This window comes from Photinus pyralis, unplaced genomic scaffold (genome assembly GCF_008802855.1).
Source record: "Photinus pyralis isolate 1611_PpyrPB1 unplaced genomic scaffold, Ppyr1.3 Ppyr1.4_LG10, whole genome shotgun sequence".
Classification (NCBI taxonomy): Eukaryota; Metazoa; Arthropoda; class Insecta; order Coleoptera; family Lampyridae; genus Photinus; species Photinus pyralis.
Window position 1 is genome coordinate 16,642,675 of NW_022170250.1, and position 19,828 is coordinate 16,662,502.

Sequence of the window (19,828 nt, forward strand, 5' to 3'; positions counted from 1 at the left end):
ATTTATTATACAGTTAGTGTGTATAATCAAGAATGGGCTAATTCTTTGGAAACTTTAATTTCTTGTAATATTTTGATACTTGCGACCGTTATCAAAAAAAAAAGAAAATCAACTTCGGTAGTTCTATAAATGAAGGAAACATTTTTGAACTGGTCCAGTGGACCCTGACTTTATTTGCATAATCTCTTGTTTTTATTAGTCTACATTTAAAATTGTAGGTATCTTGTGTGTGTGTTATAAATAATAGCTTAATTTGTGAAGTGTACAGTGAAATTATAACACTCTGTAGATCGGTAACAAAGCGTTTGCGGATCTCTGTTTACATGGACTTAGTCATAAATAAGTCACAGAATTAGCACCTTCCGTACTTAGGAGCACTCCGTAATATGTGTATTCTTTGTACCGTGAGCTCTTGGTGCGAATGTCGGGCTCAAGTTACATAATTAGTAAATAATTTCATGTCCGTGAAAGATGAAGGTACAATATTTTAAATATCGGTGTAAAGTCAAAATTAAGCGAGAAATAAAATTCTACGATTTTGTCGTATGGGTTGAAAACTATTGTAATGTAAAATTGTTAAATGTTACTGCATATCCTGGAAGGTTTTCAATAGCTCTTTTTCCCTTCCTTAGTCTAGTCTAGTCCCTAGAGCTATTCTCGTGTGATTAGAAAACTGCAACCCTGATTTAATTTGATCGTTTTTGTAATTAACGTATTTGATTAAATTTCACTCTTGCCATTTCCTGCTTTTTATTTATGTTGGCTGATCCTTTGGGCCGCATATATCCTCGAGCAACAACACAACGTAGGTCCTATCACTAGACAAGTGCATTACTGTGACATTTTCACAATTTAAACTACTAAAAAAGGACTTAACAGCCTCTGGAAGATGATACGTCCCAATTAGTTTTAACCACAATCCATGTTAATGTTAATGAAGAGCTGTACTATTTTTGTATTAAACAATTTTACGCACGGGCATTATTAGTTAGAGATAACACGTCAAAGACATCTTTTAGTTTATAACTTGCTTACTTTTGAATAGCTTTAATTTAACCAGTTGTAAAACTAAATACATTTCAATCGGCGTTAAAATACAAAGAAGATGAGGAACTGTAAATACACAAATTGTTAAAACATACATTGGTGCAAATAAAATTTGATCTACTCTACTTATCCTACTACGTAAGGTATTCATTTTTATTTATCGCATGTAATAATAAGTAAAAATCTTTATTTTTATAAAAAAGAACTACAATCAACTTATATGAAATCAGATCACATTGTATCTACAAATAAGAAGTGACCGACGTAAAATGTAACAAGCAACGACAAAAAATAAAAGTTTGCGCTTCAACTCGTTATAAGTAGATACTTACGGTGTAAAATTTCAATGCTTAGCAAAAATAAAACGAGAACCAAAAAATTGTGTTAGTTTTTACATGTATATACAAGTATACAGGTGTATAGCATTGACGCATAATGATGCGTCGTATAACATTTACACAACAACATTATTAACAAACAAATTTTAAATAGCCACACTCGAAGCCATTGTCCAATCAAATCCGATAGTTTACGTTGTAACAACTGTCGATTTAATATTGATAAATCATGCTAAATAACTGTAAGTATCCTTTTGTCCTTCTGTTCTTTCTAAATATTCCTTTTCTATAAGTATATCGATGCATTTCTATAAAAATTGTATGAGACAGTGTAACAACACAACACGTCTTACCTTTATTATGTGTACTCTAGGCTTGAAGCGAGTGGCAAGCTGATTTAACACCTCCGCGACAAGCTGCTGATGTTTCAAAACCTTACGCATTTTCATTATTCGTACGATAGCAGCTTGAATTAAGAGTTTTCGATCCTCTTCGATGTGTTTATGTGTAGTCTCCTGCTCAAGCTTCAGTTCGGTTTTCATAGGAATATTGATATTGACGCGCAGTTTCTTACTGAAAGTAGACATAAGCGAGGGCACCAACAAATTAAGTTACTTACTTTTTATACGACGAATATAAAGAAACTACTGAATTCGTATTCAGATCATTTTCGTCATCGTCGGACGTTAAGAGTTTTGCTTTTAGTAAAATTTGAAGTACTTGCACTAAATAATCGCCTTTGATTTGCGTATGTTCGGATAATTGAGCTACCGTCCACGTATCGGCGACATTGTATTGCAAAAGCACAGCCATTTGAAAGGTACTAGCTTGTAGGGTGTAACTACAACAGAATTTAGGTCAACACACGCTTGAACGGAATTCATCAAAGTATACCGATTTTTAAAGCAATTGGTAACTAGTTCACCCTTTGACATGTTGTAAAGCCAATTGAGCTTTCTACCGGAGTGCTGTCCGGAATAAAAACTAGTAAATCTATGCACGCTACGTTCCAGCTGAAAATGAATTGCATGTTAATTTAGTTAAGAAACTGAAAATTGTAAATACTCCACATTCATTTATAATTTCCCTTCATGTTTATTGCTCGTTTGAATCTGAAAAATGTCAACTGTGTGGGGGAAAAAATACTAGTATGAAGAAAATTAGTACTTAAAAATAGACCAATTACAATAAGTTCTGAAATGGTTCAACAAAATCTCTGATGGCCAACATCCTTAAAAATGAATAGTTCAAAACGTGGCAGTCACAAAGTAGGCAGGTATGAGGGAGTTATAAAACAAGTAAAAAGGTTTTTGGCCTAAAGCGAGTAACGTTACCACATTCTCCATGCATTGATTAGTACTTTCCAAAAGATCCTGTGAGCTATATTTTTGTTTACTAAAAGCATCTATGGTTGCAAAGAAATGTCTATAAAATTGGCATTCCGCAATCTGCGCATGCGCACATCTGATTTTTACAATATGCGATATGTTTGGCTTTACTAGAAACATTTGTGGTTAAAATTTCAACAAAATATCTCAATAACTAACAAAGTTGACCATGCGCACTCTACGCATATTAATCGTCAAGATTTTCTTAGTTCAGGTGCCAGAGCTACCGAACTCAAAAATAAGAAATATTAAAAACTGCTGGACTAGTGTGTGTGAGTAAAACCCGGACCCGGACCTGGACTTGGTTGGTAAAATCCGGACCCGGACCGAGATTTTATGGGTAAAACCCAGACCCGGACCAAGGCACGGTCACGAATCACTTTTGTGGGTTTTTTGTAGTATGAGACTAACTACTAGATCTTTTATAACTTGTTTGAAATTTGGACTGCGCCTTCTTTATAGTTTAGGAAAGAACGGTATTAATTTTAGTCCCCATCAATAGGGACAAGAGTTACAGAGATTCTTGTGAATCGAGAATGGTAAAAATACAAAGGTGACCTCAAACAATCGATTTTCTTATTCAACTGTTTGCCATCAAACACACAACAACTACCATTCTGTGCTTTTAAGTCTTTTGTAAAAAACCTGCTAGTCATGAACGCTTTTTATACATTTGAAAATTATGTTATTTATTGTAAAAGTAATCTGTGATATTTTTCTGTTTGTATATTTTGTATTTTTTATTTGTATTATCTATTCAGTGTATGACAAGTGTAAGTGAAGCATCAAATGAGCACAATAAAATATTATTATATTATTATTATTATTAGTGATTCAATTTCTTATTTATGGGGAGATTTTTGTGACATTTTAACGGTAGGTCCTTTGACTAAAAATTCAATGTGCGTGTGAATTTTTTACGAAATTATGAGAAATACACCTGAAAATGAACAAATTCGCATATCATTAGATGAGAAAAAAATCTTGCATGGGGTCATCATAAACCCACGGAAGTCGGAAGTTAACCTACATGTGGAGCAGTGGAGCAACAATTTGCAAAAAACATTTGAATTTTTAAACATATTAATTGTTTATGTTCGGTTTTGAAATACTTACCAGGTATGTGCCTGAATTCAAAATTTAAGCGCCGGCGTGATTTAGTTTCTCTGGAAAATATAAATTCGAAAAACGGTCAAATTTTGAGAAGAAAAGGTTATAATAGCGAAATGATAAAGTTAAGGGTATGCTATGTTACATAAAAAATAAAAAAAGTACTCTACAGTACTTTTGAATTTCTCAATAAAATATGGGGTGTTCCATTTTTAAAAAACGGATGTTTGATACGCTAGTGAAATACAGCACGCCACTGGCGACCAGAAATATTTTAGAAACTTTTTTGCTCCTCCATTTTTTTCCGATATCTTTTGTGGCGAAGGCATTACGATTCGAGGGGAATGTTACACCCTGTATAAAATACATATTATACAAAGGGTAGTTGCTTACTTACAACTTACAAGGAAAAACATGCATTGAATTTGTTGAATTCGTAACTGTGATTTAAATTCCAGCCCGATAAAAGTGCGTAATATTCGCAACGTGGAGGAAATTCTCAGAGACGCCTACACAGACATTTGCTTTACCTTTAAATGTAATTTAATCTATGTAAATACGTAAAAGAATGTGGGGTAGGTCAAGGAAGAGATAATATAATGCAGCTCGTGTGTCGAATACGTACGATTAGGGCTTCCGATGATAGGTTTAATTGCAAAAGCCCCCTATATCTTCGTTATGGAACTAAATAAGCGGTTTAGCAACTTGCCCATTTACGGTGTCTATCGAGTGTAGTATAGTATATTCCCTGTAGCTTTGCCGGTATGTCGTTAGCGCTTAATTTTTGAAGACACGTTCTTGCCTTTTTCTAACTTATGTATATCATTGGGCATTTCTGAACGCCCCGAGCAATTCACAAGTAAACAAGGCTATTAACCATTGAAGATGAGATTTGAACCATACAGTAGGAATTCCTAATTACAAACCGGCAAAGCTACAGCGAATATACTATATTATCTTTGATTATAAGAAGGTAGTAGATGGCGCTGTTTGAAGATAAGCACACACAGGAAAAATATGAAATGACACCAAAGTAGGAACACTGTGAATAGAAATAACCCAAACGATTCCAAGCATGGATTTTTGACATTAACACTAATGACAGTTCGACAGTTTAGTTGGCCACACAAACTACCAAACTTACAAAATTCGTCACGCGTTTTATTTTTGAGCGTAATACTGACTTGTGTTTTAACCAATCACAGTGAAGGTCAAATCTTCCCTATGCTTTCTACCGCTACCGTTTTAAAATGAATAGATATTTTCTATTTATTCAGAATTCAACGCAATTAAGAAGTTTGAAGGCGGCGTGAAAGAATAAGACGTGAAGAAATAGAGACAAGACAAAGAGTGTAACAAAATCATAAAACATGCATGAAGAAAGCGTACAGAAACAACGGTTAAGAAGACCTAAAGAAGTCATGAATGTGGTATTACGGATCCCAGGGGAGAAGGCGTGAAGGATGGAAGTAAGAAAACATCAAACATTCACTAAATATGAGTGAAAAGTACCTATTGTTTCCCCTTCAAATTGTGACACGTGTAACATCAAAACTGTAATTTCAGACAATGCGTCTGGAAGTTTTCTCAACAAAATTTAGTGCATATGCCACAATTTTGATATCATTGTGCCAAAATTCACTTGGCTGCTATAGTCCATCTCACCTTGACTTTACAGTACCTAGAACATAGGTAAATGCAATAGTTATAAGGGTTTTTAGCGCGGCGATACGATTTATATAGACTACAAATACGCCCATTTTCTTCAAATCATATTCTAATTGCATTGGGTATCGTTATTGACCATAAGAACCTGTACTGCAAAGTCAAGGTGGAATGGACTATATGACCTATATGATAGTGAATGTAACGCAAGAAAGAGATAGTTTGATCTCAGTCTGTCACACTTCCACAGTAAAGTCTTATAGTGTTTCCACACGAAAAAGGTACGTCAAAACGCAAGGCAAACCAAAATAAACAAAAGCAAATGTAGCGCATTTTCCATGCACAGATTACTATTTTCTGAAAGGCTATATAGCCTCAAGCATTTTTACAGTCGACCATGCACAGCCTGCGCATGTACGTATTTGATTTATACCATATTTGATAAGTTTGTCTTTACTAGTAGCATATGTGGTCAAAATTTCCAAAAAATATCTCCGTAAATAAAAAAAGTTGGCATTGCGCAGTTTGCGCATGCGCACATGTAATTTATTTACTTTTATTAGAAGCATCTGTTAAGGCGGTATGACACTATGCAATTTCTTGTACAATTTCTTGTATCGTTTCTTATCCAAAAAAAAATGCATAGTGTCATACAGGAAGCAATTTCTTATCTCAGAAACCATACAAGAAAAAGTGTTGTAGACATTTTCCTGTACAAGACTTGCGCGGGTTTTTGCGCAAACTGCACAAATGCGACTTCCGCTTTCCCCAGCTTCAAGTGGCTTGAAGTACGTCATCACAAACAGCTGACGACAAACCATAACCTATTTCATTTAACTGTTAAAATAAAAATTAAAAATAATAATAAAATTAATATAAAAATTAAAAATAAATAATCAGACATATCACTTGCCAGGTGTTTTTTTTTTTTTTTAATAAGGCTTTTCGGGGTCATGCCCATTTTGCCTTCGATGTAGTTACCTCAAACTAGGGATAGACAGTGGTTTTAACATTTCACGCACAGGGGCCGATCAGTGCGACTTTGTACCACACATAGGATGGGCACGGAAGTTTCAAATACATGTAAGGATATGGACACAGATGAATGTAACGGTTACAATACTATGGACGCACATAAAGTTACAGTTTTAGTCTAATTGCTCTTACATATCAATGATGACATCATAGATTGGTTTACGGCAGCTATGTAGTAAGGTCGTGATATTTGTGGGAAAGGCTACGCCTTTTTCGCTTAGCTTTTCTAATAGGTTTCTAATTTTGGCCTCACGCTTAACACAACTAAAAAACAGATGATTCAATTATAAAGTTACAAACTACAAACATATATGTACATGTTTGCCAACCATAATTTTGACCAATCATAAGTCGCGTTTCATCCAAAGAAATTGCATAGTGGCATACAAACTGAATGCAAGAAATTGTGCAAGAAAATGAATACAGTTTCATAACCAGGTTCTTATACGAGAAACGATCCAAGAAATTGCATAGTGTCATACCGCCTTTACAGACTTAGTAGCAGCAGAAGGTACCACAGCACGCGTTTCTTTCTCGAGGCACTATCTACAATAGATTCAAAACCTCGTAGCCAGCCTACAAGTGATGACTAAGTGTATTGACTTCATCATCGGAATGGAAGAGAATGAGGACTTGTGTCAATATCAGCTGTACAGGCTTGTGATCTTAGATATTTACATCATACGTTGACACCTCCGACTCATCAACCCGACCTTTATAAAAGGTCCTTCAGCTACAATATCACAAAGCTCTATAATGACTTTCCACTTTCTCTGAAAGACCTACCGTATCACTCGTTTACGAAACAGTTAAAACACTTACTTCTAACAGAACAGAACAGAATTAATCTACTCTTTTTAGCAAATTGAACAGTAAGAGTTGTTTTTTTTTTCTTCTTTTGGTAATATTTTTTTTCCTGTTTTTATGATGTCACACACGAACTGCCAGAATGTAGTTTAAATTATACGAGGTGGTGCCTAGCGCAAGCCAGCAAATGGATTTCAATGGTAATTTCTTTATAGTCAAGTACTAGCTCCCCTAATTATTTTAACTTAAAAGTCTAAATACTTTTTTTTAAAGAAAAAAATACTGCATCTGTTCATATGCTTACTTACCAATTTCCGTTTTTCAAAACCGTAGAAATCAACAAAATAATTGACTATAAAGAAATTACCATTGAAATCCCGATGCTGCGTCGCGCTAGGCACCACCCTGTATATAGGCAATAATCTTTAGTTAGATCAGATCACCATAAAGTGTGATGAATTCCGCCTTGACATTTTTTTTTGTTTTCGTTACTGTTTACCTTTTTTTCTGTAATGTTTATGATTCTCTGTACGAAACAAAAAAAAAGCCATTATTATTATTACGGTCAATCTTCCTTGGCAGAACTCAGGTCTAGCCTGAATATCTAATCGTACGGATTAAAATCAAGTAACGATTAGTGTTTGTCTGTACGTTGTTCGTCTAGTCAAGTTTTGTCAAGTCCTAACCTTTATAATTTTATAAATGATAGTAAAGAACAAAAAAAATGTTTAATAATAAAAAAAATAAAATAAAATAAAACACACACATATTCTACAAGTTTAACAATTTAAAAAAGTTTAGCACAAGTCAGAAACCATCACAAACGCATTTACTACTTATTTGGAAGGTCTATTGTCGATGAATAGTAATTTACATAAAAGTCACGAAAATGACACACAAGGGGGCATCTGGTAGAGGATATCTTGAGGATATCCCTGGATATCTAAGGTTATCCCGAGGATATCTGAGGTTATCCCAAGGATATCTGAGAATATCCGGGGATAGCTAAGAAAACTCCGTAAAAATTAACCACGTGATTTCTGCAGGCGATTAAACGTGCATGATTAGACTCGCCCAGACTCGACGCGAAGGGTTTTTAATTCGTGCATTTTATGGTATTGTGCGAGCTTATTACTTTCAAAAGGTTAAGACTTGTAGTTTAAGTACAATGTAATATACTTGTAGCTAACAAACATTTAATTAAGTAGAAACAGTTTCTACTCGAGTTTTTATGATACAACTTCTTTTTGAAATATTTTTTGCCCTTGAGCCATTTTGCAAAATTTTGCAGTTTTAAAAGTTATGTACGAAGTTATATGTACAGGGCTCACGGAGAAAGAACATTTCGGGCCGCGCACGATCGTGTACTTTAATAGCTTTAGATTACTTACCAGTGGCGGCGTAAATTATAGAAAACACGAAGGTATTTGTAGTTATGTTATTTTTTTATTAATATAAGTTATAATAATTTGTTTGTGTTATAAAAAGCAATTTGTGAAAATAATACAACTCATAATGTTACATGCCTAAATATTTCCACGAGGCAAACAAAATTTTTATGTACCTATTACGCCACTGGATATTCCTTATTACCGCGCCTAAAATATATGAAAAAGGACGAGTGCGCATTCGACCTTCAAACGTTCTTTCTCCGTGAGTGCTACACCTACTCGTTCGTCGAGTAATTAGTACTTTAGAATCCATTAAGCACTGCGGGTCTATTAAAAAACAAAACTTTATTTTACAGCAGAAGCCATATAAATCATTAGGTATAAAACTTAAGAAAATTCTGAATTTAATTTAGACGTCAAAAATAGCAAACTTTATGTCCCGTCGCTGCCATGGAAACAATATTGTATTCTATTCTCAACTCAACATTGTATTTCATGCTCCGCGTCCCATTTTTAATAAGAATGACAGATGTCATTAGAATGCATATCTTGGTCTAAGATGCACACTCATCTGTTTCACTTTATCTACCCTTGCGGTTAAAGCAATCACTTTATCTACCCTTACGGTTAAAGAGCGAGTTAGCCTACTTATTCAAACATATTAAATTGTTAATTTAGTTAACACCTCCTATAAGATAAAAAATTATTGTTTATTGTACGTATACTAACTATTGCTCACGTACTTACTTATTTACCTTTTCCACATAAATCCAGTTACTAATTACGCAGTACACAGTTATACCTATAGACCTCTCGCTATGCTAGACGTTCTAAACGAGGTTTCAAATCACTTTTTACTATACTTTTAGAAGGCCATGCATATCAGGGAATGTCGGAGGATATCTAGGGATATACTCAAAGATATCTGAGGATATCTGTGGATATCCGAGGATATCTGGGGAGATCCTAGGTTATCTTGTCTAAAAAGGATATCTGGTGTACACAATTTTATGACACGATGCCCCCTCGATGACACATTACTGGTGAGGAAATATTGAGGTATGAGGCACTTTAATTTCTGGGTCAAGTAGTGCCATTTCATGGTCCCAACAATACAAATAGCAATAAAAAAATCTGATAAACATATGAACTCACTTCGGTCGGAAGGCCAAACGTAAACGATTGTTGGAATGGCCACGAGCCCGACGACAGGACTTGAATACTAAAGTCAATATCCAAAGGTTCGTTAGAGTTGTTGAGGTGAGTGCGAAATTGCTCATTTAAATCTTTAGATACTCCAATATCCTAAAACGGCAAGCTAGTTAGGTTGAACATTTGACAGTGGATTTACCTGGAACATTCGTTGTAACTTGGATGTGTATTCAAAACCGCAAGCTTGTTTTAACTTAGAGATCATGGAAGCTTCTGCATCATCGCTTGCAGACATATGCTGAACTAATCTCTTAGCAAGCATTTTACTATAGAACTTTTGGAATACGTCCTTATCTTCAATATATTTGAACACTACCATCTAAAAGGCATATAAGTTTAGACTGCAGATCTGGCTCAAAAGAAACGTCAAAACTTACCACTTGATTCAAAGTATCCTCTAACTCTGCCTCTTCCGGATTCTTGCTAGACTTTTTCAAAAGAAGATCACAGTATTTTGCTAATAACTCTGGAGATTTGCTACTAGAATTGGCTTGCTTTGTAACCGCATTGGCATTGATGAAACGTCCACAGGCCTTATCTAAAGCGGCAACAAATCCACTGTCATTGTTAAAGGCGACCAAAACCAACGCGTTATACTTTTTATGAACCTCTAAAATGGTGTTCACGTAGATTTTAGGATCCTGCCGAATGACAAATGAGAACTACCACCTGATCAAGCCGTACTTACATTATGTGCGGCATCTCCACACTTTTCAATGGCGGCAAGTCCCTGATTGGCAATATGCTGTTCAAGAAGCGATCGTAACTCACCTAGTCCATCTGGAATTCGGGCGACAAGCGAATACATACGTCCCAAATCGGCATCCTTGTCCGCATCTAACAACTGCTGAAATTCCGCGTGGAAAAGTTCCAAATGTTTCTGAATCAACACCCTCTCGCAAGTCTTCGCCAATCGTTCACTGGTAGTTTCGTGAAGATACACCTGCACCCTTCGCTGTTCCTCGTGTAGCCTCTGTTCAGCCTTTTTCATGTACTCGGTAACCGGATTTTCGGCAAGGAAATTTGTACTTTCGCGCGTATAGAAACGTTCGGTGTCTTCTAGAAATACATTTTCGAAGCTCTCTTTGTACACACTAAGATTTGGTCCTTTAGCGCCGGGCTCCTCCTCGTTCAATCCCAGCTCCACGTAACAATTGATAACGCCCGATACGAGACGCGTATTTATCGTTTCCCCGTTGCGTTCTCTTTCGATAAGTTTCAATACTGCATTGGTTACCTGCAGAGATGGTAGAAAACAAACACATAAAGTTCAATGAAACAAAGTTTTCTGAAATGGTTAGGGATGTACCGCACACGCTACTTGTGATTAAATGAACTGAATACATTGGTTCCAGAAGGCCATCTTCTGGTCCTAGAAGTTATTACGTTTTTCGAACGAAAAAATAAAAAACCAAACACCACCACCTCATACATAAGCTCGGTAGCACAGAATAATCCTGAAGTCCTGAACACACTTGAACAACTGAAAACAAAACTAATAACCACAAAAAGGAGTCTGGGCCATAAATTCAAAAACTTTACAGAATTTTTTTGAAATAGCTTCTTTGGCGGTTTTTGATTAGTTATTTCTAAACACTCATGAGTTGTGAGAATCTTTCGTATAAAAAATATCAAGGGACACAAGATTAAAACACAATTTAGTCCTTTGGTATACAGTATGTCCCGAGATGAAGTTCACTATACCTGTAATCGACCATTTTTTTTATTGTTCGAGAAAAAGTCATTCTTTATAAAAAGCCCTACTTGTTCCAAAATTCTTTTACAGCGACCAAGATAGTAATGCTAATGCAACGAATTTGTAAGACCCTGTATAAAACGTCTTTATGCTGAGAAAACAGGCCAGTTCTGAAAACCAATTCAAGTAAATGGAAAACGCCCGCCTTTCACCAAGATCCAAAAGATTTACCATGTAGTCAAAAAGAATAAAAAAAGAATTACATGATTCGAATTATAAAAAAATAATTAGCGTCAAGTAAAATACTACGTTTTAATTATTAATTAATTAATTAGCTGGTTTGCTGATGATTGAGGATCAGATGAGACAGAACAAATATAACCAGTGACTGCACGTTTACTTAGTACATTTCGAGTCGAAGCAAAATATGACAAGAAAAAAATTAATTCGGTTGGAAGAACCAAAGCCATTTGAAATTTTAAAAGTTGTGTATTACATGAAGGAAGGTGTGAAGAATTTGCGAATTAAAGTTTGCGCAAACGCCAAAGTATGGACTACCTAATGAAATGACAAACTTTGGCGCTTATATGCGTACAGATATGGTCAAAAAATCCTGGTGATAAGTAAAAATTAAAAAAAGGGTACATAATGGATACTCACCTGTTTGTTTAGTTGCTTGAAAAGATTATCCCGCCAAGTCACCAAAGCTAGTTGATATATTTCGTAAATACCCTTCCTTCCCTCTTCGCATTCACGCTTCACCCAATGTCGATTTAAATATGCACAGACCCCATTTAAAACCTTACTACTAAATTGATATTCTTCCCATTGTCTTGTATAAAACTTAAGAACATCCTCGTCCATACGATGTATACCATCCTAGATAACGTAAAAGGTGTAAATTATGCGAATAAGTCTTAGTGATTTTTTGATAAATAAAAAATAGGTTTCTACATTGTCATTACAAAATGGAGAAGTTTCCAGCTTTTGGTTGTAATTATGAAAGTTTTAGTAAAACGAAATAAAATTGCGAAAGAATCATTAAAATATCTCCACAAATGCAAAAGTTACAAGACTAAAGGAAAGATGATGTCGTTGCAGCGTGTGACGTCACTTGACCCACTCGAATACGATGCCTATTCATTAGCTTAATCCGTGTACGGTTGTTTATTGGTGCGCTGCAGCATTACCATCGTAACGGCAGCACTCGATTGGGTCAAATGACGTCACAGACAGTACGTGAAACTAGTCCCTTCTAGGTTACCAACTAGACAATCAAATAACACTGAAAATTAATAAACCTCATTCGACTATTTATTGCGATACAAATAATACCCAAGACGGCTAACAAATTGTTATATCAAATGTCAAACCTTAATGATATAACTTCCGATATAATACTTGTAATGGATAAAATTCATAACTGTTATTAGTAGCACCTACTGTGAAAAATCTTTAGTCTCTCCTCTCATTTGAGACTTGGGCGTCTTCCTTTAAATTTGGACGTAACATCTACGTTGGTCACAACGACCACTGCAATTTATGTTACTCTGGTCACTACGTCCATTATAAAGTTTGGTCGCCTATTCAAAAAATGGACAGAAGAAAAAGAAGTCAATGTTACAACCTCAGTTGACACATTGATAGACAATAAGTATCGTGGTCCGTGGCTCCTACTTTGATTGAGCCTGCAGTGTATCTCAACTGATTCTAAAGATAGAGATTTGCGGTTTTCATGACCCACTTGTTTGTGAAACTTTTAATACCACAAATAGAATCGATCTCTAGCTGCGTTTGTTTCTGAGATACAGGGTAAAAACGAAAAGTTTGTTTTTTGGGATCTTATCATATCTTGCTTACCCATGTGAGATAGAAAAAAGATAAAAACTGTGTATTTTAGATACTTTTGCATAGAATCAAATGGCATAGTAAAAAAAAATTATTAGACCACTGTTTCTGAGACTTGACCCAAAGTTGGTATATTTTAAATGTAACACCCTGTATATATTAACGTCAATTGTTTTGCATTCTTTTTAGCGCATTTCCACAAAAATTTAAAAAAAATGCGCTATATATAAAAAACAAAAAACCGTTTTTTACATGTTCCATAATTTTACACTTTTGCCGTTTATTAACGATCCTAGAGATCTGGTCTGTCTGTTCCTTTGTCTGTCTGTCCATCTATCTGTCCGTGTGAACGATAACTTTGTTTAGAAATGTTCGATCGCTTTTACATCTCCGTTAGTTGAATTGCATGAAATTCAATATGGGCATAGCTTTAGCCATAATAATACGCAATGCCAAAAGTTGAATCGAATCGATTCAAAATTCACAGTGCCCTTTTCGCATCTCGACCATTTATAAACCGAATTGCAAACTTTTTTGCTTATAAAAGTATTTGAATGAAATTTGATACATAGGCACTTGGAATAAAGGAACGCCAATTTCAAAATTTGGTTTTGCGCATGCGCAGTGCCAACATTTTTATTTATGGAAGAATTTAAATGAAATATGATACATAGGCACTTGGAATAAAGGAAAATCTAGCGCCAGTTTCAAAATTTTATTTTGCGCATGCGCAGTGCCAACTTTTTATCTATGGAAGCATTTAAGTGAAATTTGATATTTAGGCGCTTGGAACAAAGGAAAATCTAACATTAGTTTCAAAATTTAGGTTTGCGCATGGGCAGTTCCAACTTTCTTATTTAGAAAAGCATTGAAATGAAATTCTTCTCATAAACTGAAATTGAAGTAGCACGTCAACAATGGATTGCCCATGTGCAACGCTATTTTTCATATTTGTGGCCGGATTTTTACGATTTTAATAGAAGTTGCAACTTACAAATGGGAAATGAATGCAAGTGGAAATGCGCTTTATGAAAATCGTTTACGATTACTTTTTAACTTGTTCCTTATTACATTGATGTATCACTTTTGTTTTTTTAGCGCATTTTTTAAGAATTAAAAAAAATGTGCTATTGTTTGCGTTTTGTCCGTCCGTCTGGACCCATTTCTACCGTTTTGAACTACTTCTAGGGGAATGGTCCTAGAGTCCTGGAATTTTTTGCAGTAGGTAGCCTATACCTTGAAGGTGTGCCAGACGGTCATCAAATTTCGCTGTCTAAAAGACGACCCCCCCCCCACGAATTATTTCGTGAGATGCTGTTTTTGAAAGGAAAACGTGCATAACTTTTACATACGACAACCAATTGGTCTCAGATTTTGCATACGCTTGCCTTCAGTGGTGCCAAGTTAAACTTTAGAAAAATTGGGAGGGGGGGGGAGTTAACACATGTTCTATGAAATTCTAATGAAAGGTCTCATCAAAATAAGTTGTTTGTACAAACTATAAGTTTCCCATGCGACTCTTCCGAGATCAATGAGCGACGGGATCTGAGGGGGGGGGGGTAAAAATTAATTTCATCTCATTGTATTCTAATTAAAGGTCTCAACGAAAGGAACCGTTCTCTACCAACTACTGCACTTCTTTCTGCCCTCTTATCAAAGTACGGGGTGGTGGGGGAGGGGGGCTGGAGATAGTTTTATCCTTCATGGTACTCTAATGAAAGGTCTCAATGAAAGGAATTAATTTCTACCAACCATAGCCCTCTTCCTCGACCTCTTATTGTGATCGGGTATATTCCCTTATACCTCAAGAACGGATTGTCGGAAGAGGGCACTCACAAAGGGCGATTGAGACGTCTGCAAGAAATATATCCATTTGTGATGTCAAAACAAAAGCTATTTCGGTTTAAAAAATGCGCTTTATCTGCACACATGTTGTGCAACATTTATACTTGTTTCATTTTAGCCATTAAAATCAATAAAAACATTATTTTTTTACTGTTTTTAAATAGTAGGCCACGGATTCATGGAGATTTTGTTTTGTTTACTGTATCTATAGTAACTAAAACAGCTGGTACCAATCAATAATTACAGTGACTTTATAAGGACAGTATCGACAACTTATCAGAATCTGCCATATTGGAGCTAAAAAATTAATTGTAGGATCAATATACCTTGTCATGTCAAATTGTGACCGTTCTGTCACTTCTTGTCCCTTGTGGCGTGTTTCTCCTTCCGGGATAAAAAGTATTACTTTAGTCCCTTAAATTGAAGACAAAACACGTTGATCTAGTCCACGGAGTACAAGAGATTAATATTCCTTGTACTTCAGCAATCATCAATGTTAAACATTAAACCAATTCAAGCGTATTTATGATCACAATTGCGTTACCCATAACCATAATTGAATTTGCTGCTAAATTTCGGATAACTAACCAGTTTTCTATCTAAACTCATTAGGTATTTAGGGCCTTATAATATCGTAAATCCAAGCTATATGCTCGGCCATATGCGTCTTTAATAAAAATCGAGTTTATATAAAACTGGAGACGGAAAACGTAAAATAAAACAAACACAAGAAGCAAAGTGTAAACTAGTAACTTGAACGTGACAATTAGAGGTGGCATTGTCAAAACAGGATAATTAATAATTTATAGCACGGAGTGTACCGCGTCGTTTTGGAGGCTTTCTATTCGTCAGTTTGAGATTTAGCTCCAATATGGCGACCGGAACCAACGACCAATCAAAAACGAGATATCCTGTGGTCGCCACTGTCTCTATCAAGTCACTGTAGGTTGACTATGTTTATGGTACTAAAAGTTTCACAAAAAAGTGGCACAGGATTGTGAAAACCTGCATCTTTAAAAACTACTGTATCAACCAAAATAGGAGACAGGGTACAGAGTACAGACCTTGTAGGTTTATTAACGTACATTCTTTATATCGCGATAATTGTCACACTTACTACGCTGTAACTTTGTGGAATTACTTACCATAAAATGTACCAATGTACGGGGTCAAATCCTTTTTATGTTTTGAGAAATCGATTTGTCAATTTAGAAAATGCAATTCATAGATACTTGGTTGCAACTTGCACAGTTTTAAATAAACAAACTGAGTAGGAAAATGGCATAAAAATCATAAAACTATTTAAAATTGATTTTCAAACCTGTTAAAACTTTCGACCAATGGCCAACTTATGAAATCTTCAGTGCGAATTTCCCCAAAGGAGAATGGATGCTACCTTTCTATTTACCCGTAACTGTTAATTGGGCGCGCCTCTGCTTTAGACCACCTGACCATCAACAACAAATATAAAATCAAAATATCAAATAACTAACCGATTATCATGCTTTAAAGAAAACCAGAAAATAACGATTACTTCCGAGGATATGTCAGAAAAACCAAAATTTACCAATTTTGTTTTTATTTTTTTCTGATGCTATTTGAACAGATACAAAAAAATAAAAAACACCTTCTCATAGCTACTTTTTAAGCTGCACAAGACACCGTTGAGAGATTTTTAATACAACATTTCATTGTATGGCCCATTAAAAAAGTACACTGTATGTGGCAGTTTGTATTACGAATACAACAATGTAAGGCACGCAAAAAAAAACAAAAGTTGGAAACTGTTGGTATCAACAGGATGGTGCCCCCGTGCACAACGCCCTAAACGTGCGAGAACACCTATCAAAAAAATTTTCCATTTCCCGGGACATTTGCCCGATAGGTATTCTCTCGCACGATTAGTGCGTAGTGTGCGGGTGCACCACTCTGTTCCAACCAAAGAGTTGCTAACGTTTGTTTTTTTTTGTGGCGTACATTGTTGTATTCGTAATACAAACTGCCACATACAATGTGTACATTTTTAATGGACCAAAGAAAAAAATGAGGAAAAAAATGAAGTTGTATTAAAAATCTCTCAACAGTGTCTTGTGCAGCTTAAAAAGTAGCTATGAGAAGGTGATTTTTATTTACGTATTTGTAATAAAAATGCTATTCAATACAATATGTACTTTACAGGTCATACTTGGGGTCATATAAAAAAATAAAGTTGATGATTTCTCCAAAACGAAACGTTGTATTGAGAATCTTTTAACTCGGTCTTTGTCTGTCGTCTAGAGCTCAAATGGTGACAATAAGAAAGTGGTTTTTTTTAATAGTTTGTATCTGTTCAAATCACATCAGAAATAAAAACGAAATGGGAAAATTTCGGTTTTTCAGCATATTTAATATGCTATCTTTTGGATTAAAATATACAAGGTGTTCCATTGCAAAAAATGAATAACTTTTTTACTTGACCCCCATATACTTATTTTTAATTTAATTATTTAGGTATAAATATAAATAAATCATAAAGAAACTTTTGTATGAAACATTTATCTGTACCTCTTTTAACTAAGAAAATATAGGGCTATTCTGAAATTGACAATATTTTTATTTGTCCCCGCATCTCTTAAGCGCGCACATATTTTCAAATTTATTTTTATTATTTTTAACCTCAAAATATGTGAAATAATTTCAAATGGAAGCATTCTAATTTTCATATCTATAACTCAAACGCGAGCTCAAACGATTTGAGGGTGAGAACTTTGGTTCCATCTTTAAAGACCCTAGATTGAGGCATATTATTGTTTATGTTCTCCCAACAATGTAAACTTTTATATATAAATTGGGACAGTTTTCAGACATTGCTCACATTTTCAAATGTGGAATACGTTTATAAAATTTCTACTCACATTGATATAAAATTACAACTATTTTACACATATAAAACAGTTCGTTGTTAGTAACTTTCAGTTATGGAGACTAGTCAATTTCATTTTTTGTTTACCTTTCCATTAAGATTATATGACTCGATTTAGCAGGTATTATAGTTTGCTCTTCGGTTTACTCCACTTATGGTCGTTTGCACGGACAAAGTTAAGTGGAGCTTAGCTTAAGCGTAGCGTAACATCCATGGCAACGATTATTAAGACAATGGTTGCCATGGATTTTAAGCTACGCTTACGCTAAGCTCCGCTTAAATTTATCGGTGCAAACGGCCATTAATATAATAAATAGGTATACTTTTTATCTTATCGTAATGCTGTCAGTATGTATTCTTTTGTATTATATAGTGTTATTTACACTTTGTCGAATAGTATGTCTTGTTTGTTAGGCAATAATAATAAATAAAGTATGCATATATGGGGTAAACAAACCAACACCACAATAGCACATTTTTCAAAATGTGCTAAAAAGTATTTAGCGATGTTAAAATACCTAATTCTGAAATGTTATTAATTTCACATTACACGTATTCCTGGACATGAAGTGAAACGTAAAAGTTTTACGCTACCTTTTTGTAAAAAAAGTCGATACTGTCAAAAGTCTACAGTTAACAATTCATCGCCTTTTCTCAAATAAACATTTGACCGAAAATAAATAAAAGGTAATAGTCGAACAAAGCTTAAAACCAACAACAAAAATTGGAGCACTTACCGATAATAAAGATACTAAATAATTTCTTAAAAAGTCTTTTAAACGTTTATATAATTCTAGACCGACAAGCTGTGCGCCTCCGTTCACTTGATTCTTTTTACTTTTGGTAGAGCTGCTATTTGCGTTCCGTCCATTCGATTGTTGATGTACCGACGTACAGTAATTATAAACGTGAGTGTATAGTTGCATGTATCGAGGTTTCGCCATCATCTGACGATTATAAACATGTTCGATTCCAGAGTTTAGGTCGCCCCAAATTTGATCCAAATCTATCTGTTTGAGACCCTGCGAACTATTAGTGCTGCTTCCTATGGAGCCCGCTAAATTTTTCTGCGACATTTTTTCTTCTCTGGAAGTGCTACCAATACTGAAAGAACATAAACATTAGCAAGTCATATGGGGCTATAAAAGACAAACAAAAGTTAGGTAGAAGAAGCACTAAGCTTTATGTTTGAAGGCAAATAAATAATTATGATGCTGTTGTGCCTTCCAATGAGCCGTTAAATGCAATATGTTCTATGAATATTTGGAATACAACAAAGTAAGACATTTTTTTTTGTTTTGCACAATTATACATAGGTACATAAATAATGCGTGTAAAAAATGTATATTTACTTACTGGACTAACTAAACATAACCAAAATTTGGAAATTGTATGTGGAATTTCAGTACGTTTGGACTTTAAATTTTCTTTCTTTTTTATAAAATTTTCTTTACTAAATTTATACGACGGTGACAGTTTCTCTTTGTGGTCCACCCAGTAGGACCAACCTGACCATTTCTAATTTACCCACAAATGAAAGTGGC

General features: G+C 34.9%; 1 protein-coding gene across 2 annotated transcripts; it reads right to left on the bottom strand.

Moving 5' to 3' along the window:
• Positions 1 to 1,214: 1,214 nt before the first annotated feature.
• Positions 1,215 to 19,799, bottom strand: LOC116161016 (cullin-1). 2 transcript variants are annotated; one of them, XM_031474192.1, is made up of 11 exons: positions 19,641 to 19,799; positions 19,022 to 19,388; positions 12,350 to 12,568; positions 10,682 to 11,230; positions 10,371 to 10,634; positions 10,133 to 10,312; positions 9,937 to 10,086; positions 2,280 to 2,398; positions 2,005 to 2,226; positions 1,739 to 1,958; positions 1,215 to 1,693 (listed from the first exon to the last, which is right to left on the bottom strand). In XM_031474192.1, the coding sequence occupies exons 2-11, from the start codon at positions 19,358 to 19,360 to the stop codon at positions 1,613 to 1,615; spliced, it is 2,343 nt and encodes a 780-aa protein (XP_031330052.1). In that variant the 5' UTR covers positions 19,361 to 19,388; positions 19,641 to 19,799; the 3' UTR covers positions 1,215 to 1,612. The 2 variants fall into 2 exon arrangements, with proteins under 2 accessions (XP_031330052.1, XP_031330050.1); XM_031474190.1 differs by having other exon boundaries at positions 10,682 to 11,233.
• Between the last annotated feature and the right edge of the window lie 29 nt (positions 19,800 to 19,828).